General features: G+C 45.1%; 7 protein-coding genes across 7 annotated transcripts; 3 read left to right on the forward strand and 4 right to left on the reverse strand.

Moving 5' to 3' along the window:
- Positions 1-1265: 1265 nt before the first annotated feature.
- EYB26_005902 (uncharacterized protein) lies at positions 1266-3344 on the reverse strand (the record flags this gene model as incomplete). The annotated part of the gene is made up of 2 exons (XM_054265179.1): positions 1266-1268; positions 1326-3344. 2 exons carry the CDS (start codon positions 3342-3344, stop codon positions 1266-1268), a joined length of 2022 nt encoding a protein of 673 aa, XP_054121154.1.
- A 4409-nt stretch (positions 3345-7753) lies between these two features.
- Positions 7754-8692, forward strand: EYB26_005903 (uncharacterized protein; the record flags this gene model as incomplete). The annotated part of the gene is made up of 2 exons (XM_054265180.1): positions 7754-7846; positions 7964-8692. 2 exons carry the CDS (start codon positions 7754-7756, stop codon positions 8690-8692), a joined length of 822 nt encoding a protein of 273 aa, XP_054121155.1.
- A 1139-nt stretch (positions 8693-9831) lies between these two features.
- EYB26_005904 (uncharacterized protein) lies at positions 9832-10947 on the forward strand (the record flags this gene model as incomplete). The annotated part of the gene is made up of 1 exon (XM_054265181.1): positions 9832-10947. One exon carries the CDS (start codon positions 9832-9834, stop codon positions 10945-10947), a length of 1116 nt encoding a protein of 371 aa, XP_054121156.1.
- Positions 10948-11120: 173 nt separating this feature from the next.
- On the reverse strand, positions 11121-14262 carry EYB26_005905 (uncharacterized protein; the record flags this gene model as incomplete). The annotated part of the gene is made up of 4 exons (XM_054265182.1): positions 11121-12341; positions 12399-13186; positions 13244-13835; positions 13888-14262. 4 exons carry the CDS (start codon positions 14260-14262, stop codon positions 11121-11123), a joined length of 2976 nt encoding a protein of 991 aa, XP_054121157.1.
- A 3591-nt stretch (positions 14263-17853) lies between these two features.
- Positions 17854-18398, reverse strand: EYB26_005906 (uncharacterized protein; the record flags this gene model as incomplete). Its single annotated transcript, XM_054265183.1, has 2 exons — positions 17854-18039; positions 18108-18398. 2 exons carry the CDS (start codon positions 18396-18398, stop codon positions 17854-17856), a joined length of 477 nt encoding a protein of 158 aa, XP_054121158.1.
- Positions 18399-19464: 1066 nt separating this feature from the next.
- On the reverse strand, positions 19465-20726 carry EYB26_005907 (uncharacterized protein; the record flags this gene model as incomplete). The annotated part of the gene is made up of 3 exons (XM_054265184.1): positions 19465-20015; positions 20085-20463; positions 20559-20726. 3 exons carry the CDS (start codon positions 20724-20726, stop codon positions 19465-19467), a joined length of 1098 nt encoding a protein of 365 aa, XP_054121159.1.
- A 1544-nt stretch (positions 20727-22270) lies between these two features.
- On the forward strand, positions 22271-23823 carry EYB26_005908 (uncharacterized protein; the record flags this gene model as incomplete). The annotated part of the gene is made up of 6 exons (XM_054265185.1): positions 22271-22550; positions 22666-23242; positions 23318-23502; positions 23589-23670; positions 23724-23727; positions 23803-23823. 6 exons carry the CDS (start codon positions 22271-22273, stop codon positions 23821-23823), a joined length of 1149 nt encoding a protein of 382 aa, XP_054121160.1.
- Positions 23824-24257: the final 434 nt, after the last annotated feature.

A 24257-nucleotide genomic window follows, 5' to 3' on the forward strand; every position in this document is an offset into this window, starting at 1 on the left:
TTACGAAACTACACATCATCAGAAAAGAAGTATCAAAGAGACCATCAAGTAATAATCTTGTTATCTAAAATGAAACACAAGATAAGAATACAGTAGAAAAGTTGAAACATCGAAAAAGGGTCTGCAGTGAAAAAAATAAAAGCAAAACAATTGACAAAAATAATCCATCGCTTCATCATCATGATTCATCATCTATAATCTTTAGATGCGGAAAGAGAAATTGAAAAAGGTAAATAGAAGAAAGAACAAATGTCGTATCATCGTGGTTTGATGTTTCAAAAGAATGATGATTTGGTTGTCCTCAAACTTTTTGGGGGGTTCGTTTCATCATGAGTTCATTCATATCAATCAAGGGCTTGCTTGGTGTTGCGAGCCTGGAGGGGAAAGGGGAGTTGAAGAAATGATCAACATGGCGCAGGACTGTACACTAGTTGGATGAATGAATGTGTTCATATGTCAAGAAAGTTGAGGGAATGTCGAATATCTGACGAGAATAAAAGGTGAAAGAGGAAGAAAAGAAAAGAAAATTGTTAAAGATAGTGTGGTGTCGAAATGACTGAAGTATGTCTGAGTGGGGAGTTTCAAGCATGGAGTTTTCCAATCTGCAGGTCGGAAGTCCATGTTGTATTGGCAGAGAGGACTGTATGACCATCCAAGGAAATATCTGATGGAAGGAAACAACTGAGAGAAGAAATGAAAGTTTCAACGAAAGTAGTTGAATGTTGGTGGGCAACCGTGATGGGCGCTGGTATTGTCATGCGCTCTTCGATCGTAGCACAGAGAAGAGGGTCGGCCAACATGTTTAGTGCAAATTGCGTCACGTTGATCAGGGCGTAGCGAGAGAAAAAAAATGGCTTGGAAATCAAAAGGCGAACTAGGTCATAGCCGACGTGAGTATCATAAAAGCTTCTAACAAAGATCACCGAACGCTTGAAAACATTGAGTCGATAGAGCTGTTAGTCGATTGTGCTGTTCATCCGAGTAGCGCACCAAGTTGAGCGCACTGCGAATTATCGAATATTAGGGCAAACATTTCGACGATAAAACCAAAAATCGCAAAAATCTTCGTGGTTCCATACGAACTCGTGTCACATGATCACGTCATCAATCGTTAAAGGAAGTCGTACTTCGTGCTGTTGCATGTCCGAAGTCATAATGCATCTGAAAAAAGTTCAAAAAATAAAAAAATAAAAATGCTATACATGGACGAGAATCGAAAATGTTTGGCCAAATCAGCCAGTGCAGTCTTAAAAGTAAGCGGTTGGTTACTGTCTCAATGTTAGTGAATCGCAATGACAACATTTTCCGGAATTAGCTTAGCATACCATTGAATTCTTGGTGTATGGTAAATTCAGAATTTGTCGTCGAATCCTTTCTGCATCACTAAGTCCTTCCTCGGTAGGATCGTATGGGAGTCCACTTGGAGCCGCTCGAGATGCGGCAGATTCACCTTGATGGTGAAGGTGAACTTGTGACTTGATAGAGGAGTTCATGAATGGATCAGATAAGGACGGTGCATGTCTGGGAGATCTGGGGTGAAAACGTGGGCCAGATTCAGGTTGAAATGGCGAACCAAGACGGCGAATAGTCTCAGCGCGAGGCCGAAGGAACTCCTGGGGGGCTTGTGAAGAGCTGGCTTGGTTGCCAGGGAAAGTAAAGGGGGAGGTCGGTGAGAAGAGCTGTTCAATGCGTTCTTTGGAGCTGAAGCCACCGCTAGTTGTATTGCCGCGATTGCGAAGTCGTACACGCCGCTGGCCGTCTTTCAATTTTCCATCTCGGGCCAGGTCCCGAATACCGCGCTGGATGTCACCTGGGTTGGGACTAGAATCCAATCGATGGTGTGCTCGACGTTTGTGAACGCTTGATGGTAGGTCCATACGGGGAGGCGACCTCAATCTTGATCCAGCCACATGAATAGTGTCTCTTCTTAGCCCGCGAGTAGCTGCACCTTGAGCTTCGCGACGTGAGGTTTCAGGGCCCCACGTGTTATACATGAAAGGAGACCCAAGACGGGGGAATGGCTCTTGGATAGTAGGAACATGGCTGGGAATAATTGAGGCCGCATGATTTGAAGGTTGTCGGGGTGACTGGAAGGTCTCAAGAGGATTGGGAGCGGACTGGGCAGTGGGTAGTTCGACAGCGCCAAAGTTTGCAAAATCAGTTGGCAAAGAGCTCGAGACAAGAGATACTCCGAGATCGCGTGTCATGAAAGCAGTTGATGAGTTATCGTCATTTGCTGGGCCAACTGGTCTTCGGGGGGGTGCTGCGAAGACATCCAGGAACGGTGACGGACTACGAGACTGTAGCAAGCGCTGATAATGAGGAGCAATGGATAACTTGCGTTTGCAGAGATACTTCAGTCGTCGTCGTGTAGCTGCTTCGGATCTTGGCCAACGAGGCAAGGCCGGCTTCTTGGCAGTGGGTGTACAACTTCCACTTCGGTCTTCAGCAGGGGCGATGGACTGTTCATTGTCGGCAGATACTGATATTGGATTACCTTGAACGGTTTCCTGGTACTTCCTTGACTTCAGACGGGCCCATGTCTTCTTTGCTTCACGGGCAACTCGATGCGAGACACCGAGAGGCGGAAGGCTTCCAGGAAGGGTTTTGAACGGAGTTGTCGTAGGATCTTGCAAATACATCTGGTAAGTGTTCCACAGATGGTTGTCCATATCTGCGGTCCATCGTGCCTTTCTTTGGGGCAGATCTAGTGATTTTCCGCGATTCGGGTTGCTACTTGGAGGAGTCTCGAGAACATGTTTGCTCGCATCCGCAAGCTGAAAGCTGAATGGGTCGTATATCTCGCTTTCAGGGCTTGTGCAGCTACCACCGAGAGATGGCTGGGTAGTGTACGTCTCGATGGAAGAGACAGATGAATCAGATGCCCTCGAGCTTGGTCTCTCAATGGGGTCGTCTTTGACGTCCTCCGTAGGGTCGGGTGTAGCACGGGGGAAGTTGAAAGGCTCCGTCCGAATCTGCGCGGGAGGTGTCTTGAATTCCATACGTCGCAATGCTGGTACTTGTAAAAATTCAGACGAGACGGACTCAAAAGTTGTGATATCAGGCTCAGACATTGTATCCGAAACTGGGAATTCGATAGAAGGGACGGGAACATCGGGACGACTTAGGTCAAATATGTTGGGTTCGCCAGACATTGTGGAGAATATGCTGGCATGACTGTCGAAACGTGGCCGCCTGACGCGATAACTTGAATGACGAGGAGGAGGGGGGATCTGGGGGTCGACGCGAGGGTGTTCTGGAGTTCTCGGGAAGGTTGATTCGATGGAAGAGAAGGTGAAGCTCTTGGGAAGAGTTCGAGACAAGCCCTGACGCTCTTGCGCCATGGCTGCGACAATGTTGTGTCTGTCGAAAGCGGTTGTTGGGTTGTAGGGTCAAGGTCCAAGTTGTGACCCCCAATCGCTGATCTCTTGATGGTTCAAAGCTGGTCAATGCAACATAGCTTGTCAATTGTAGGCGCCCGGCGATCACAAAATTATTATGCTGTATGGTTGTTCCTTTCGGCCCCTGTTTTGTTGTTTCCAGTGTTGTAATGTCCAATTGCCAGCTAGTCCAGTTCAGCAATCGAGGTTCCGTTACTCCCGGCACAAGGAGTTTCTAAGCGCGAAGAAAAAAAGAAATCGTAAAAAAAGAAATAAAAGAGAACGATGTTGTCGCGAAGGAGATATGACAGTAGTGGAATAGAATATCGGTCGTTGTCGTGGGGACACTACTATCTGTATCGATACCGAACTCTGTAGTGGTGACTTGAGTTTCTCCCAGCCTCCCCGGATCGCATGTGCTTATCGATTACCAAATGATCCACGCGAACACGATAACCTCGAGACAGTTCCAAAAACCGACAACCCGCCAACACACAAACACACAAAGGAAATAATATGCTGACCGTCGGGGGAAGGGGAGGGGAAGGGGGTAGGGGAAGGGGGACGACGTTGTTGATGGGAGAAAAGAGAGAGGGAGAGAGAGAGAAAATTGAGGTCAGTCGACGGACAGGGAATGGAATCTCAAGGGGAAAGCACAGACGGACAGGGGAAAGAGGAAGGAACCAACGGACGAGGGAGCCACTGTGCACTTTCCCTCCACCGTCCAGTCCAGGCGGGCGAGCCGAAGGGCACCAGCGCCGGGCCCACTCACCGCCCGAGTCTCTGCTGGAGTGCTACACTTTTTAGTTTTTAGTACTGAGGAAGAACTAACCCAACTAAAACTAAACCGCTCCTCGTCTAGCGAGCCCGCCAACTGTCTTAGTTTTACGACTGTTCACTCTGCTGTTCAGCGTTGTGCGGTGGAGCCCACCAGGGTCTTGTCCAATGCGCTCTGGAATTGGAAAAATTATACGTCCGTATAAAGCGTCCACGTCTACACTGATGTCTGGTTGACTGCTTGCCACCTTGTCGAATTCCGTGCTCTACTCCGTACGGTTACTGCCAGAGTGGGGAATAGACAGCCAGGCGTGGACCGGCCAGAAAGGATACCAGAACAAAGGAAAAAGGAAAGAAAAGACAAGACAAGGTACAGCGCTAGTAAGGTGAAGACTGGAAAGACATCGAGATCGTCTGGCAATCCGCCGGTGGCGCCAAAGCGGTATAGTATTAATGAATTTAATGTACAGTGTACTACTGTACGTCCGTACAGTGGCACCGTACGTGCTGCGCGGTGTAGATTACAGAGCGATGAATATCGAATGAGAATCGCAGTAGCACCATGCCCCATGACGGCCGTAATTCGCAAACGGGAGTGCCTGGTGTCGGAACAACGGTCATGCCTAAGTTAAGGCCCTAAGACCTACCGTAAGCTCGCAAACTCTGGTGACAAAATGAACTAGCGCAATTGAAAGCAGAAGTTTGATCTCTGATCTAACTTTCAGTCTAACCTTCATTTTCTCTACAATCTACACCGTCTTCTCCTCTGCGGAGTACTACGAGTACAACTTTGAAATGTATGGACCTGCAGTCGGGGCTTTAGGGCTTGCCCGGGTCGCGCTGCACTCTGCACTCCGTGCTTTATATTCCGCATATACCATCGAATCATGAGCGTCGAGATTCCCAACAGGTGAGAGCATCATGTATGGCGTTTGCGACAATCATGAAAAATTGAGGGGGCTGGGAAGCCCTGAATTTTGAGTGATCCGCTTGGACTTTGAACCATGGAGTCATGGCTGTTAAATTACACGTTCGACAAATCAGGTACCCTTGGCCCTTGGATGCATCACCTGTATCAATACTTGCCATACCAACGAAATGTGTCCCGAGAAAAGAAGGCGAGATTGCCTGAAATTAATACCAGGCGACGTTAAGTCATAACCACGAGAAGTGGAGTTTTATGGAACGGTTCACCTAATCGGCGCACCACGATTTTACTCAATAGTATTTTTGAATTCGATGCGGTATGGAACCATGGATGATGAGCTTCTACCCTGGTACTGACCACTAATGGATCTGGGTACCAGATATCGAGTAGATGTGGCCATAGTGATCCATGAGCATAATTGTGATTCTCGAATGACAATGTCTTGTTCTGAGTGTCTCTTGATTGTTGGGCTAGCCGCTTAGGTTTATTAATGTGCCATTGACACGCGGTCGAGGCGCTCGACCTCAAATGAGACAGCTCATATCAGGAGATAAACAAAGATACCGACGCATATGACAGTTGCCAATCTACGTAGTATTCTCGTTATCTCGGGTGTGCTGGGTAGAATGATGAATCCTATTAACGTCTTCGGCACGGGCCGTGAGCGAAATTTCTGATAGGAAGAGAGACTTAAAAAAGAGAGCGAAAATTGCAAACCGCCAAAAAAGGAAAGAGCGCGTGTTTTGCAGGGATACGCGCCCATGACCCCGCAAACGCGTCCGCGCGCGTCAATGTAATCTTTCCGTATCGATAACCGCGTCATGTATTTTATTTTGACCTAGCCCTAACTACGGAGTACATAGCCCGCAGTAATTCCATGCTAATGCATAGGCTCCCAAGTAGAGTTCCAGCTCAGGTTCAAAGTGAAGCGAAAATATAATACCTTGCGTGAAAGATGAAACAGTTGGGGCTTGTGGTCGCGTTTCGAGCCTATCAGGGAATGAATGGGTTCTCGATTGTGGATCAGTTCTGGGTTTATTGGGACGAAGGTTCTATTGTGATGTACTCGAGACTTTTGAGTCCCTATCGGTATCATGATAAGGCTTTGGACAAGGTTTGTTGTTGCTTATTATGTCGAAGCTTTTGTTCTCTATCGCTTGAACTCTATGTTATGTTATTGTGTGAAATCGCAAAATGTCATCGGAGAGCAGCAGCGGCATGATGTGATATCAACTCAACCCTCTGAATCACCCATCTCAACTTGCCAAATCAAGGTTAGTCTTCGTGTTCGAGTACCAAACCCCCACATATTTCACGGCGGACCGCATGCTGTACATGTACATGCAGTTTGATATCTCGGGCGTATATCCCAACCCTTACCTAACAAGAGCAAGTCCGTATGTAGACACAAAACAGGCGCCATCAACACGTACGTGATTCGTGAATAATTTGCAGTCACCGCAATATGTAAGCACCAGCTGATTCGACTCCACTCCACTCCGCCGCGCATCAAACTTTGGACCTACACTGGAGTTGTAGTGAAAGAGGCGATGTTTAGCGCACTTTGATGACTTGATATTGTTCAATGGGGTCGTAAATTTAGGGAATGCGGAGTTTGAGTTTGTAGATAGGAATGCGGACTGAATCATGTGGAATTGACCTGATGACCAACTACTATGTATCTAACGCTTGATGATCTCAATTGGGAACACAGTTCCTTTGCCTGAAAGCAGGTATCATCGCTTGGCTTGTTTACGCAATTAGAACAATACATGATTGCCAGCATACGCAAAGAGTCCATTGACCCAAATACACACATCTGCAGTTGTCACTCATATCCACTGGGCTCGTGTGGAAGTATGTATCACGGACCATAACCATTCCGCCCGTATTCCTGGCGTACTATCAGGCTGCCAGTTGGTTAAAAACTCAAAACCGCCGCTCCGCATTGGCTGAACCCACGAAAATCATCACGCAAACAAAACAAGAAATTTTGGGCTCCTGTTGGATGAACAACTTGCATGCTGCTGCAGCACTAGACTAGCTCTTTTTTTGGCATTTCTCCCTGTTGGGCCAATAGGATTTATAGGCGTGTTCCTATTTTTCTGATTTGTGGAAAATGGGTTGGCTGGTTGGGCATTTTCTGGGGCCGGGCTGCAGTCGGCCTCGGTCGGGATTTCGGAGTTGCGCTGATGGTCAGACAGGTTTTTGGACGGTGTCACTGTGCTGATGCAGGGTTGTGCATCTTGTGCCAACTACCAAGTAAGGATGCTTCCTGTTTCAAACTTGAGTTGAGAATTCGGTGAGAAAGCGAGTCATTTTGCAGATGACGCGGGGTCACGTGTTCAACAAATGCCCAAATCCGGTGATCCGGGGAATCACCCAATCATATTGCTTAGTCTTGAGACCCGCAACGAACAACCAATAAAATGCATTAAATGCGGCTGGTCAGAGCGTCTTATCGGAGTCATCTTCGACTGTCCACTAGTTAACTAATTTAGATAGTTAACTATCTGATAAGTTACGTTGTAAAGTCCTCCATTTCATTCATTCTAGCAACGCATCGACCTTGTATATAGAAAAAGAAGCAGCATACCAACAATACCAATTGCATCATCCCAATTTCCCCCTTTTACCGCTACATCACCTCATTGTATCGTTTATCACTATGGGAGACGTCGGAATCGTCGTGGACCCCGCAATCGACCCAACATCACCGCCAACATCCCAAGAAATAAACGTCCTCGTGACGGGCTTCGGGGTACGTATACAAACCCATTCTCCTTGCCTTAAGTACATGCTTGCGTCTTCTTTCCTGTCTCTCGCTGGCCTTAGACACCCTATTCGACGATTTTTACTAATCCGTATAAATGTACAGCCATTCAGAAGCTTCGACGTCAATGCATCCTTCCTGATAGCACAATCCCTCCCATCTTCATTCACCTTACCACCGAAAGAAAATGACACAATTGGCGGGACCGAAATTCCTGCTCCACGAGAAGTACGCATACACGTCCACCCCGAGCCGATCAAAGTCTCCTATGCCACCATCCGCGCGCAACTACCCGATATCCTCGATGACTTCTCCAAAACACATAATGGCAACCGGCCCGATCTGATCGTTCATATGGGCATTGCGTCTACGCGTCCGTATTATTCTGTAGAGACGCAGGCGCATCGCGATAACTATCGAATACCGGACGTCGATGGACGGTCGGGGTATCAAGATGGTGAGAAGATATGGAGGGGGAAAGGGTTTCCTCCGATCCTAATGCCTGGTCCTGCAGAGGGATCTGAAGATAAATCTGCTGTTCAGACATCAGGATTGAAAATGGTCCCGTACCCGGCCAACGAACACTTTCTGCAGGTTTGGAAATCTCTTTTGCCGGCGGAGACAGATTTGCGTACTTCGAATGACGCCGGCCACTATGCGTGTGACTTTATATTTTATACAAGTCTAGCGCAAGCTCTTGAGGAAGGCAGGGACAGGTCGATAGTGTTTTATCATGTTCCTGTTACGACAGATCCGGCGAGTATAGAGTTGGGGACCAAGGTGGCTGTTGCTTTGATCAAGTCGATGGTTAAATGCTGGGTGGATGGTGAATGATTTGAACATACATTAAATATTTCAAAGTGGTCAGATAATTGGTCCTTTTGTTCTTTAACGCATACTTTATCCTCTCTGGTGCCATCTCAGCGAAGTAGAAGTGGACATATGATAATGTATAATCTAAATATGCTTGAAATGAATATTTTTGTATATATATTCGGTTTCAAATGTTCTTGCTTCTGAACAAAGTATTGTATATGTCTTTGTCGGTTCAACACGGCCCGTATCACGAAGCTTAGGATTGGTGTAAGGCTAGCTAGTCCGATGAGCCTATCTGGTGTGAGCTAATCTGTACAATAACTCCAGATTGATAACTAATTATGAGTTCATTCTCTAAACTATCTGTTGGGGAAGACCTCCCATACATATAGACGTACAAGTCCTTCTATCCGGGTTCGTTCGAACAACGTCAGACATCCTTATGAAAGTGGATAAAGACGGGTTTCAGGAGACAACATAGGAACCCGTAGCTCAAAGACATGAAGACATGAGGCAGGACATGAAGCTATTCCCGTACAAACAAACACATATAACAAAGCTCTCCGGGGGCTCCCTTTGGTGTATTGAAACGTTCCCTAGGATATCTTCCGGCTCCACATATTGAGCAGGGTTGGCATGCGCACAAACAGTCTTCAATGTGTCCCTATTTGAAGCATCAACAAAACTATACATATACAAAGAAACTACGACATCTTCAACAACCATATAATCTCTAATAAGTCCCTATAGAAATAGCAAAGTGAAACATAACATTCCAATAAACACGGCTCCTGATTGGCCAATGGAATCTCCGCGGGGGTAGAGAGCATTCCATAATTTTTGTGGGTCTGGCCCAGATCCTATGAATCATCCATCCTTTCAGATTTCTAATCTCTTTCTTAATACGTACTTCCAAATAACGATCCTTGTGCTGCACGAGGAGTTCTAGAACTTGGATTATGAGACATTGCTGACAATCCTCTGTCGGGCTGGGGCGGATATAAATATTTCCGACTGAATATATATTATTGGTTATCAACTCAGCCCTATACCTAGTTGACATCCCTGGCAAATCAGCCCGTCAACATCTCCCTATATACTACAGCCACCTTGAAGTGTTGGTCACGTGCAATAGCAACAAGTGAAAAAAACCCATCATGGATCTCGAGAATATGTCTATCAGGAGCTTACCTCTACCGCCCTTCACAATTCTTTGCGCCATCGCCGTGGTCATCCTATCATGGATCCTAGTAACCTTTCCGCCGACACCACTGCGCAGACTCTTATCAACATCCATGCTCCAACGACTTGTCAAAGGTCATTTCCGCGAACGGAAAGTCTACGATATCATTGAGTTGCGAGTCTACCCCGTCAAATCATGCCGTGGGATCAGCATCCGCAAAACAAACATGCAAATGCATGGCCTGGATCTAGATCGACAGTGGATGTTCGTCGACGCCAAGACTCACCAATTCCTAACCATCCGGGAAAACCCACGCATGACGCTCATCAAGACAACCATTAGCGAAGATGGGAAGTACCTAATCCTCAGCGTGGGCGATGAGCAAGTTCGCATCGACGCATATCCAAGCCAGGAATACTTGACAAAAAATTTGAAGCTTGTGCCCGTCAAGATCTGGTCCGACAATACAGATGGGTACATGTACGGCCCCGAAGTCAACGATGTCTTTTCCCGGTTCCTGGGCCAGGAGGTGCGGCTCGTATACAAAGGTCCAACGGATCGTATCCTGGCCGCGAATGCGAAACCGGAACTTCTGGGGAGGACTCAATCGACTTATTTCCCGGATGAGATGCCGCTACTGATTGCTTCGGATGCGTCTATTACGGAGCTCAATTCGAGATTGACTGAGAAAGGCGAGAAGGCGATCACTATTGAACGCTTTCGGCCTAACATTATTGTTAGCGGCAATCAGCCTTGGTCGGAGGATTCGTGGCATACGGTGCAAATCGCTTCTCCCCCATCATCCTCTTCGAGTAACACCGCTCCTGGTGAAAAAGAGCAGAAGCCAATCATCATTGACGTCGTCGCTCGCTGTGCGCGCTGCCAAGTACCAAATGTTGATCCTACAACCGCCGAAAAGCATAAGCGCGAGCCGTGGAATACGCTCATGTCGTATCGTAGAGTTGATGAGGGGTCAAAGTATAAACCGTGTTTTGGCATGCATAGTGTTCCACGAAACGAAGGGGAGATTGAGGTTGGGATGCAGTTGGAGGTGTTAATAGAGACGGATAAACATAAGATTACTAATTAATATTCCTTCGTTGGATTTGTTGAAGGATGAATTCAGAGGACAGAATGCTTCAAGGATTTCTTATCATATGACGGTTGTCACTTCTAAGATAGGATTTCATGTACCAACACGTGTATTGACATCTATAACGACTTATCTACCACTTAATAATACAAATCCAAATAAACGAACAACTAATTTTTCATATTCTTCCCAGCATTCACACACCAATTATTCCAATCCGTAAAGAATCCCGGCTGCACATGACATTTATTACTCAACATCTGCGCCTTTCTCGTCTCCGCATAGATATCCACGATTTGCGAAATGTTTTGTTTGTCCTGCGCCACTAGCACCTTGACGAGGAATATACTTGCTTGACTTGCCGAGGAAGAGTGTGCTGCTGGTCCGGATATCATTGCTTCTTTGTGGACGGCGCGGAGGAGGTCCCAGACTGGTTCGATGGTGTCTTCTTCCTCATCATCATCTGCGGTGTCGGTAGATAGCGAGGGGATTGCGTTTCCCTTACAAAGACGAGTATATTCGCGCAACACATCATTCGCCCGCTGTGAGATCTGCTTCACAGTCGATTTACGCGTCAACCGCAGCAAGGGCAGAATCAAATCCAGTGCCAGGACACTGGTATGACATTTCTTAACATAAATCTCCAGGAAATCCAAGACACGGTTTTTGAAGTTGGTCATTGTCTCCTTTGCGTCTTGTTTGTCCTTCTTTTTGGTGGTTGCTTGCTGGCGCGCTTTGAATACCTTGACGAGCATTTCATCGACCGCTTCCATTTCGTCGTCGTTCATGTCTGCATCTGATGAGGAATTGTCGTCGTTGGGATGGTGGGTGCCGAGGGCTTCGGCGAGTTTGGCGTCGAAGGCGGCTAGTTCTTCTTCGTCTTCCTCCTCCTCCTCTTCCTCATCGTCCTCGTCATCGGAGTCATCGTCACTGCCTTCCTCGTCGGCGTCGACTACTTCAACATCAGAGTCGAGGCTATCAGCATCTTCCATATCTTCATCTTCATCTTCGTCATCATCTTGTTGGTCGAACATCTCCTGCTGGCCAGCCAAATTCTCTTTGACCTCGATGACCGATATCAGAGATTGCAACCCATCAGCAGTAATCTGATCCGCAAACACGCCAAAGACTTGCTCGCTCATACGACGGAACAGCTTCGAAGGCTTGGATGCAAAGCTCAGCAAGATCTCCACCAAAGCATTAGATGCATCGGATCTATCCTCTTTCTTGGATTTCTTGTCGCCCCAGAACTTGGAGTAGCAGAATGCAAGTTCGTCGAGCATAGAGACGGCATCAGCATCGCCGTTGTAGACTTGTAAAATGGTCAAGGAGTAAACGAGACGGAAGGCTTGGACACTGGCGTCTTTGGTGCCTTTGTCATCTTGTTTTACCTAATACATCGTTAATAGGGGCTCGTTTGGAATATATAAGAAAATATAGAAACATACCTTGCTAGAAAGCTTCTTGAGCGACTTGAAAGCCGCATCAACAGACTCAGCAATGGTTCCATCAATCTCGATAATGAATTTGCCGTATTCCTCCGACTTCTGGTAGTCGCGAATTTGACGCACAATCGCAAATGCAACTTCGGCTGGGTCTTTGATGTTGCTAATTAGACTGTTCAAGCAACTATTGATCCTGTTGCGGAACAATTCTTGAGTAGCCGAGGATATAGCTGGATTGGCGATCTGTTCTCCTTGTTCGTCACCAAAGTAGGCATAGCGCACCAAAATTGAGAGAATATACTGCAAGACAGGTGTGAACTCTTCACCAGCGGGGCTTCGAGTTCTGACAATCGATACGAACAGATCAGCAAGATATTGACGGCTCGAAGCAGCTGCCTTGGCCTCATCCAAGCCCGGAGTGGCAATCAAGCGCTCCAATCGTTCGATAACTTTTTGTAAGGATTCCGCATCAGCTTCGAGGACAATCTTCTCCACGGTTTTCGTTTTCGTAATTTGGTCGAATTGCAAGGACCCAGAGAGAAGGCCTTTAACTGCAACTGAAGCAAAGGATGGTTCTTTTGATACTCGCTTCTGGATCGTCTTGGCTGCTTTTACCGCCATGCGATGGAGGTATCTGTCTTCAACGGCAAGTTGATTCATGAGACATCTGACGACGTTCTTGGTGAAGATGACTTCTGCGCGGTGAAGGGTGCCTTCATCAACGATCTTCATAAAGAGCAAAAAGCCCCAATATTTGCGTTCATCGGAAGAAGCAGCAGCGAAAAGGCCGTCTGTATATAGATTGTTAGCCGGATGTGTTTTGGAGTGTCGTACAGAGTTTAACATACCGTCAACAACCTCTGTCCAGAATTCTTCAAAAGTGATACGGGATGATTCCTTTCCACCCTTCTTGTCCTTCTTCTCCTTCTTACCCTCTGGCTTAGAGTCTGCGAGTCTACTCAAAACAGCGTCCCAGGCAAAATTCAACCGTGAATTCCAAACACCCAACGCGGCGGACTGATCCTCGGCCTCAGATACTTGCTTCATAATCTTCGCAAGGGTGCGCCTATCATGGCGGTCAAGCGGATCGTTATTATACTTCCAAACATCCTGAGGAAGCTTTGCATTGGGAAACGAGTCCTGGATCAAAAGCCACATTGCAACTCCCTCGGGCGATTTCACAAAGCCGTTTGAGCTGATGATTTCAATCATTTTTTCGCAGTATTTGACATCGGCTTTCTGAGTTGCTAGTTCGTGGAGTGCTCGATAGAGAACCCAGCCAGACTCTTCACGTAGCCAGGGCTTGGCATTGCCAATGTCAATGATTATACCTACGACAGTGTTCCATTCTTCGAGTGGAACACCAGATTGAAACAAAATGGAAGATTTGATGATGGCTTCGGCTCCAAAGAGTCTGCCAAGATAGTAATCTTTTCGTTCCTGTAGTGAATAATTAGAAAAGATCAACTAGTCGGGGAGGAGAAAGACATACTTGGCCAGGTTCACCGCCTGATGGATCTGTCACAGATGAGAAAATCTTAACTGCCTCAGAAACACTGATTTCCGACGACTCAGCAGATTGCTTGGACCCAAACACCTGTGCAAGCACCTCTGTCAAGGCAATCGAAAACCCAACCCGAGCCGCTTTCCGACCACTGCAAAGACCACGAAAAAGCCTTTGAAGCGCTTTTCGAATCTGATCTTCAGTCGGCTTGCTCTCTGGAGTAAATCGCGAGACCAGTTCATGCGCAGCTTTTAGTCGGACCTCATCTTTTTCATTGGCGAGGTCCTCGTAAATCTCGACTTGTTTGACGTCGACATTGAAGGGTTCGCGGCGACGTTTTTTATAGTTGGTTTCTGACGACATATTCAGACCCTTAAGACCGAAGGATCAAAATTGATCTCTTGTGTCTATGTTGAAAATCGGTTGAATATGGTTGATATTGAATGAAAATATTTGAGAAGCAAAGAAATTTCGAATTTTTTAAGCTTCCCGACAACAGCTCCCGAATCGGGTTTAGCGCATATAATCCTTATCGGAGTTTGATTAGGGTTATTTTCTGTTCCAAACACTACTACCTAAGAATAATAATCTGACTTTTTAATACCTAGATACTTAGCTAAGTGCTGCGCAGAAACCGGACTTTAATAATGTTACTATGATATAGACCACATAGAGTCTTTCATTATAGGATAAATTAGAGATCTCCTGAGGTTGAAATTAAGCAAAAACGGACCAAAAAGACAGAGAAAAAAAATCAAATTAGAGAAGCTCATAGTAATTCCAACATCAATATGTTTGCAGCTTCAATTTATCCTCCAGTCCTTCTCCGACATATCTCATATTCCCCAATACCAAGTTGGAGATGTTACTTCCCCTACAGAAGTAAGCATGACAGAAATTATCTGAAACCTAAAGCTTGAGACACATGATACTCATACTGTGGCAGAATATAACATTCTTTGACGAATATCACTACGCGCTATCCACGTCTTGAAGCCAACCGTTGCCAACAAGCACTCCAGTAGTATCAGGTAGTATATACTGAATTCCGCCACCTGGCTGACCATACCAAGGAGCAATAGCTCCACTTTCGACTTCAATATCTCGTAGTGTCAAGAATCTGTAATATATACTGGCATTTTCCCCACGGCGAACCAGATTAGACGGTGGAATGGAACGTTGTTCGTAGGGAGTGTCAACAGGCGACACATATGTACTGTTATAGCCTCCAAAACGATCGATCAATGTGTTATTGTAGATGGTTGTCCTTGAGAATATTTGAGTACCATTGGGATATAATCTGAAACCCTGTTGGGGAGGGTATGTATTTGCGCCGGTATAATTGACAAAGGTGTCGAAATAGCCTTGTGGGCACTCTCTCCCGAGCTGATGGTAGTTTTCCAACATGGAGTTGATCAGTACATCACTTGGTAGGGCGGTTGGACCTAGTCGCTGATCACCACATAAAGCTGAAGGAACTGCATAGCGACCGCTGGGAGTTTGCGTTGGACATGGTGACGTGCAACTATAACAAGAATCTTGCTATTTTAATAGAACACTCATTATTAGCTATATGTCACTTGCAATAGATTTGATATAGTTACCGTAGTAGTTGGTGGAGGGGCAGTAATTGGTGTAGTCGAGGTAGTAAAGCTCTCTGAGAAAGCACCTCCCACCAAGAGCATGAGATGAATGACAATTGCGAGGATCATGGTTGACCAAGGGACAAGGTAATTCCTAAGAACGGATTGAGATGGTGCGTATGTAATTTGAGATGTTCAAAGTGATCTGTTTTGATGACTGCCAATATAGATAGAGACAAAAACTTCGAAAATCAAGAGGGCATTGCTTGCCCTTATATAGCTAGCATACAGTATATAACAATTGAACCTTTCCTCTGCAGCATCAGCTGGATTACTCTGTTAGTCTTTCTGTATGTCTAAGAAGTGATCTACACTCGAGAGTATCGTATTAGATCTCCAACATATCGACATGTATTCCTGACTTCCACTTCTTTATCACATGCAGCAGGCCAATGCTTGAGATGTTCTCAATATTCGTATACACCCGGGCTACTCGATGTGAATCAAGTCTATAGAGTCTCTCATATTGTCGTTGAAAGATCTGCCGTTTTGCTTTTGATGAAGCATTGTTTTGCTAGGGAACATTGTCATTTCGCCTGACCAAACCAAATTCAGACACAGCGTCGGCAAAAGATAATATATCGGCAAAACTTTGCTTGGTTTTTGACAGCATTCTATCAAATGATGTCGAAAATGCACATGAATCTGCTCACCATGGCTAGCTGAAAAAAAATACCTCATGCACCTTATTGAGGTAGATGGACCAATTGAGCAGGCGAAATAATTAGAAATCTTCATTCCATCAGGCCGTATCAAGTGATTATTGCATATGGCAGAGGTCTGGTGATGAAGTTGCGAATCTCAGTGTATATCTCGTGTTTCTGTTAAGGACGTCCACTGGGCAATGTCGTTGAACACAGTACTATCAACCAACATGCCATACTGCTACCCCGCAAAATACTATTGTATGAAGCTGAATGCCATCCAATCAAGAATCCTTCCTGGTGTCAGGTTATAGAACCGTCTTGAGACTCAAGCCTTCAGGCGGGTGGTTCTAGTAGGCCATCGGACTTTTAGATTGATGTACAGAAACATTTTCTTAATATGGCGCTTTGACATTCCAAAAATGCAAGGCATTCAACTCATACATGACTGGATATAAGAAGGGGAGGTATATACATATAAAACACAGACATAACGTGAAAAAATAACTAGAGGACTGACTAGAGCCAAATATTCAGAAACCCCGAAATAAGCAAATAGTTATCGCCAATTCGGAATCGGCATTGTGTAAGCCTCATTTCCGAATATGGATGCGAATGCTGCTGGTGTACTTGTGTATGTTTCCATTGCATTAATTTTTTTCGAATTCCATGTGACGGTCTATGTGGGTTTTGGATTCAAATAGATGATCATCCAGTAGATACTAGATGGTTGTTGAACGAGTTATATACCTACAGCGATCAAGAGTGGAGATCAAAGTTCTGATGGTAAAAGGATCTACCCGACGTCGCACGGACCACTTGTTCTTCCCCATGCTTAACTATAATTTCGGAGCCACCTTCTAGGTGTCCATTAAGTTGTACTATTCGGCTAGGAGGGAGAGTGTTGATATTATGCTTGTATGCACTTGTTGGATGCAAAAGCGTAATGCATGTTTGGAAGAAAATATTGAAGTCAAGCTACAGCGGGCGTCCTCCTCATACCAAGATGCTATTGGGGTGGATCGGAGCGAAGAAATGAAAACCTGGCTCCGTGATCAGTATTTTACAATGGTGGGTGGAGTTCAGCCGGCCTTTGAGGCATGGCTGGGACGCATGGCGCCGATATTGCACTAGTATTTACTTGCATGCTGGGTAATCATGATTGGTGAGATATTATGCCTGGAAGACTTGTCAGAGAAGTGTAGACAGCCTGGGAAACACTCGGTCTTGTTTATGAGTCCGCTATTGAATACGTCAGGTGGAGTTGCAACACTGGCAAATGCTCTTTGCGTCATTTGAAAGAGCTTAGGTCTCACATACTTTCATTCACTATTTGGGGGTTAAGAAACATGTTTGGATATCTTTACACAACGTGCTTTCATCCTTGTAATTAGGACATGTTAAGCCCTAACTATAATATTTAGCTACCTTTCACCTGATTACACATAAGGAATATGCTATTCTGGCACTCAACATATGTAGATCTGGTCATGAATTGATCTAGTCAATGATGAGCGTTGTTGATGGGTGATAAATACATTCGTTTTCAGCAAACAGCAAAGCTATAGTGACCCAAAATAATCCATAACAAAAAAATGCCCCTCAATCTCTCTTGTATTCTGTCTCGAATATTAATCAATATCTCACCATTGTAGTAGCTGACTAGACTACAAAATGGGCTTGAGCAATATTTTCACAAATCCTTCTTTCTTTGCTGCGTCTCGAGGAAAATACAGATCATGTTCCTTAGTGTAATTTCGAAGAGAGTTCAAAGACGGAAATAAGCGAGGTTTGTTGCCAGACCATCGGCATTCCATCAAGTCGACAATGTTCACATTGATCTTTGATAGTGCCTGCAGGAAAAATTATTTTGGAGTTAGTGACACACTTCTCCATCTGCTGTTGGGCGAGATTTTCTCACCTTTTTGCACTGCGTGATCGACGAAAGATGCCCAATCCCTACTTCGATGCAGAGATTCTGCCAGGATTCCAATCGAGTATGGTTTGTTCCATACGCTTTGTCAAACTCCATCCTGACGTACTTGTTCCAATTGCGTTTGTACTTTTTGGAACTAGTTTTCCATTGTCTGTGAGCTGCTAGGCGGGCGAAGTTCTTCCTGATACCGGCGGAGGGATCGGGAACGAAGTCAGGGAAGTCATCGAAGAAGGATATAACGTGAGTAGAAGAGGTGGAGTTTGATTGATGAGCCATGATTGCTTCGTTCTGATTTATGGAAATATTGAGTTGATGACTGTCGCAGGGCAAAGGGTGTTGAGGAAAGAGGAAGAGGAGAGGGACTTATTGTTGGCTTGTCAAGCTTCCGATCAATATGAAGGTAGATGAGATCTCGATTTATAGTAGCAGAGAGTCTACAGTTGAAAAACTTATCAATTTGATTTCCTTAATGGTTTGTTGTGGCATAGACAACGGCAATTTCCATGTCTCTGCCTAGCCCTAATAATCTGGCACAAAGAATTATAGCTTTCCTAAGACAGTTGGTTTGTTCAGAGCGTTTTCTTCTTTTAATGAGGCTCATTTACAAATAAAATAGCCAATAATACAAGATACTTAGAGTGGATGCTGTTATGTGTACTTTGTCGTGGCACATTCAGTAGCTGAGAAGGCAAATTTTTGACCTGGACTTCTGAGGGTAAAAAACGGTTGGATATTCATGAAAGCAGACTGATAAGCCGAGTTATTGGCTACGAATACTTGAAAAACATTGGATCATGCGGGAAGCTACAACCTAATAGTGATATTGTATTTATGCGTTCATCCATATTTCGGGCGGCACAGCAACTAAATCTGCCCAAGGCTTAACCCTAAAGAGACCATTGACTCATACAATTTCTTTGGAGAAAATACTTTTAAAATGATAGACTACCTAAGTAATCTACAGCCTATACATGCGAAGGTTTAAACATGATCTGTGCCATTGGAGGCGGTGCAAGTGTTCAGCCACTGGGAGTTCTCCTGTTTAGCGCCGACATCAAGCAGTGTTACAACCACTTTCCATGCCTTTGGCGTTCTGTGGCTGAGTCACCCTCGCAGCGTCAGTTTGGTGAATCCCGAGTAAGGTAGACAGGAACTCATTGTATGTCGTGTGACCCTGTCGAACGTGGCGATCCTTCTTGCGTTATCCCTCAAGCCTTATCGAAGGTAATTCATTGACGTTAACATGATAAAGTGAATGCATCAAATAATTGACCACCAAAATTTATAACTCATACATAGGGGAGCAAAAGAAAATATGCATGCATAAAAAAAGAGTGCTGCATTACGGCCCAGAAGGACCTGTATGTGTCGGCGATATACCGTCAAGCTCGAGATCTCGATAGCTTTGAACCTCAAAATCGTCTCGAATGTAAATTTGACTTCCATCCGGGTTGTACGCAGGATATTTGTCCTTTGTTATCCTGGAAAAATTGTGTTCGCTCTCATGAGTTGCATACTTGCTGTTTTTGGAACTGCCTCCATTGGTGGCAACAGCGGTTGATCTCGCTCCGGTGAATGTGACGACTGTCTTGTTTCTGAACCAGCGGAATATCGGTGTCGTTAGTGGAACGCAGGCCGCGATAATGATAATATTGGCTTCAATAATGGTCCATAGCGTTAGGCGACTAGATTCGTACAACGCGGTATCTATTCCCGCTTCACGGTTGGCGAGAAGGCGAAGTAGGCTTGTTTTGTAGATAGCAACGGCTCCAGAAATTGTACCCAGCCCCATCAGGATTGAAAGTTCAATCTTGCGAGAATTAACCAGTTTCAGTTTCCAGAACACACTGGCTGGGTAAATCGCATAGGCAAGATCGAGGAGTGCCGAGAAAGCTGTAAATTTTAACAGTCAATATCATTCTCTCATATAGTAGTGATTTCAAGGGGCAATTAGATACTAACCGCCAACAAAATATGAATAGTTCTCTTGAATGCTTGGATCCCAGCATGTTGGATGATAACGTTCAGGATTCCATTGACCTGGTATGGGATTACATTGGACAAAAGTGAGTATCACACCAACCACACCCAATATGAATGCAAGAATTGATGTAGAGATGAGGGTAAATTTAGCCCAGCGAGAGGGTCTGAGAAGTCGCGTAAGTAGAAGTGCCACAGAGATCTTGGGCAAAAAGAGGGCGTTGATTCCCAGAGAGACGGAAATGAGCGCCAGCTTTAGGGCGAAAGGTAGATCAACAACCATATTTTCAGCATTCTTGGTTGCTAATATACTAGCGTTGATCGACAAATTCAATACAATTCCGGCAGCGATACTAACGGCCTATCGAGAAACTGAAGTTAAAAAGAGGTATGAAAAACCGGAGTTGGGGATAGATTGGGGGATAAATTATCCATGGTTGGTTGTACTTTACTTACCCATCCGATGGCCATTACAAGATCTTCATATCCCAAGTCACGTGTCAACAGCAATCGAGACCATATTCTCAATATAAATGTTGTCGTTGCTGCCGCAGTGACTACCCATAGAGCGCATTTTGTTGCTACTGCTGTGCTAGCAACAGTTGGGCCGGTTTGGGTGTCCATTTTCGCACGAAAAGATACCAAAGTTTGTCAGTTGCTTTAACCCTAATGTATTTTCCTATAGAGCTAAAGGGGGCCTGAAATTAGAGGAATTAAGTCTATGGGCCTTGTATATTTATTAACAAAAAGTGACTATGTTATGTTATGAGTCCTTGAAGAAAGTAAGCCCCATTATTGTCAACTATAACTAGATAAGAAAAAGTTAAAAATGCGTACCGTGTACACCGAAGCAGTTTCCTCATTCTCATCGAATCCGAGTTAGGTTGATAGACATATACATCCGATACATATCTCACGGTCAATTAACCTCGAGGTAAGCAAGCCCTCGATGGTCCTTTGAGGGGGCCAAGAAGAAAGAATCCATACATATCGAAAGGATGCACCCATATGCACTGACGATTCTGCAGGGTTCGGTCAGCAAAAGCACACCTCCCCTTGCACTTGGCCTTTTAAGTTCAGTGGTTGCGTTGCATATGTTGTCAAGGCGTGGATAATTCCAGGCTTAATTTCTCTCACACACCATGATCATAAGACGAACATGCGGTACAGGTTCGTACCCTGGGGAAACGGTTCGTAACGGCCATTGTTTTACCGGGATGTTGCTGGGTGACAATGCGTATTCCGGGGATGTTTTCCTAGCGCAAATGGAAATTTTGTATTGATGAAGCACAAACATGTCCATCCAAGTCTATGAATGCTCAGGAATTTAAGGTCCGATGCAGGTTCGGGGAATGTAATCTGCATACGGCTTCCGTCGCAAAAACATCATGAAGCCAATTTTCGATGTCTAGCTCGTTATCTGACGGTACATATGTCCTGTTCGGAATGAGGCCGTTATATAACTAGACTATATAACAAGGGACGTCATGAAACCCATGGCTTCGTACAATCAACCCAGTTACATAACAACAACACCGGTAAACTAAATATGTAACTTACAAACACGGCCACCATCCACATACTCGCCGAAGCAACCCGAATTCCTACAGCCTAGGCAACACTGATTGAAAATCACCTTAGCGTCGCATCCGTAATATAACGCTCAGCATAATTCTATTCGCTAAAATATCAAAACGGCGCGGCGAAGCGCCACAACTCCAGGACATGACAATGGTACTACGAGAGGCAACAAGCTTCAACGTGACAACTTATCCTTGTAAATTATTATAATTAGAATCTACACTGCATCTGAGTCTGTTCTGAATCGTCCAAGTTGGACCCTGGCGAGTCCCTGTTTGTCTGCGCCACTTTTAGTTGCACTTAGCCCTTGACTCCGTCCCTACCCTTGTATAACGCAGCAAATGATAAGAGGCTATGTAGAGTCGCTGAGGGGTAACTTGACAATGCCTTTGTTTGAACATTGTATTTTCTTTGTTTGACATCGTCCGAATAAATGAATCCCTTGAAAATGAGCTGAAAACAATTACTGCTGGGTATGGAGCCAAGCTTGAAGGTGGTGGACTTATATACATAGAGCAGCACTCTTCTAGGAGCCAAGAAAAACTTTTATTCTTTGCCTTTGTCTCAAATCTAGTAAACCCATCAAAATGGCAGACATTGCTTCAACCTTGCGCTCAATCTCGAAGGAATCCTTCGCCTCCGAGCCTGATCGTCAACAGGCCGTTACGGAAGCGCGAGCCCTAATTGCCCGCCTCGAGTCGCCGTGGGAGACAGCTTTTCGCCAGTCATGGATCGAGCCATCACGTATGGCTTGTTTGGAAATTGGAAATAAAATTGGTCTATGGACTAAATGGGTTGCTGATGGCAGTGCACCAAAGACTTTGGAAGAAATTTCCAAGCTTGTCACTTGTGACAGTCAGCTGCTCTGTAAGTTTCGATTTATTTATCGGGTCACGTTTTTCAGATAGAAAGTAGCTTGCGATCATTTCAGATTGCAAAAATTCAATATACATTTTGCTAATGTTTCGTGCGAAAATTTTAGCCCGAGTTATCTGGCAGCTAGCTGGCACGAATCTACTCAAGGTTGTCAAACCTGGAGTTTTTGGCCTCACTCCGTTCACCGCAGCCCTAGGAGACGGCCCGCAAATTGCAAGCACCGTCGCCTTGTATTTTGAAGTCCAAGGCCCTGCTTTACATACACTTCCGAGCTACGTGGAGGATCTTGGCTTCAAGAACCCGACCGATCAAGTCAATGGCTCTTTTGCCAAATGGGCTAAAGCTCCTCTCTGGGAGTGGCTGAAGGAGCATCCTGATGCCGAAAAAGTCATTGGCACTGTCATGCAGACTTATGCCGGAAACAGGCCGACTCTTTCTCAAGTTTACCCTACGGATAAGTTGCTCAGTGGCACTAGTGATGTTGTTCTTGTTGATGTCGGTGGTAGTTTGGGTCATGATTTGCTCGCTTTCTCGAAGATCTCCGATTTCAAGCCTCAATCCCTCGTGCTCCAGGATCGAGCTCCTGTGCTTGAAAACGCAGGAGAGCTAATCCCAGCCATCAAGAAGATGGAGTATGACTTTTTCACGCCTCAGCCTGTCGAAGGTGCCGCCGCTTATTACTTGTAAGTGGTCAAGAATTTATATACAAAGCCATCCGCTATTCCGTCCGATAAATATAATGCTGACTCTCTCGACAGACATTTCATCCTTCATGATTGGCCTGACGCAGATTGCAAGAAGATTCTCAGTAATCAAAAATCAGGGATGAAGAAAGGCTATAGCAAGCTGCTGCTTCATGAAGTGGTCCTTGATGCGGATCAGCCCAAGGAGACTGGTACCTCTTCTGACATAGCGATGATGGCCATGGTCTCTGGTATGGAAAGTATGTAAATGACATTCCTTTATCCCAGGATTCATTTTTTTTTTATAATCGCTGTTACTTTGTACCACCAACTAAATTTCATTCAGGAACCGAAGCGCAGTGGGCTGCCTTGCTGGAAGAGTCGGGCTTCAAGATTGTCCAAATTTATCACCATGGTCTTGGAGCCGAGTCTGTCATTGAAGCAGAAATTGTATAACCGTGTTCTGGTATTACATCCACAGCTCAGTATGTATTTTATGGATCATGAGCTAGAGACGAAGGAAGCTTATAAGACTAACTCTGTGAAACTGCAACACCTAGTTAACCACTTGGGGTGTTTGAGCTTATTCTCCGCGCCCATATTTAGTTAGAAATGAAATGCTACGTATCATACACTTCTAAACACATTGCGAAGTAATGACGGGAAGTCGTGTCGATCGATTCCCATCTTTCATAAGCAAGAATAGTCACCATACGTAGAAAATCTTTTGCCGCCATAAGTTGCCAATGTTTATGAATCACTACTATAGACGGGGAATCCACAGCGCAGCTACAGTAGTGAGTGCATTGAATTTGATAAGGCCAGCTCTCCTGTGCCGCTTCTAATGAGTGAAGTGGTATCTTGGCATTATTTAATTCCCGATTGGTTTGTTTAAATATAAGTAGAAGTGTTTTCAGGGTTGTGACTCATGGATATCCTTGTCCTGCATAGACATTTGAAGATACACCATACGGACAGTTCTGGATGCACCCAAGCTATGGATTGTCAGCAAAAC

The sequence above is a fragment of the Talaromyces marneffei genome, chromosome 4 (genome assembly GCF_009556855.1).
Source record: "Talaromyces marneffei chromosome 4, complete sequence".
NCBI classification, from domain to species: Eukaryota; Fungi; Ascomycota; class Eurotiomycetes; order Eurotiales; family Trichocomaceae; genus Talaromyces; species Talaromyces marneffei.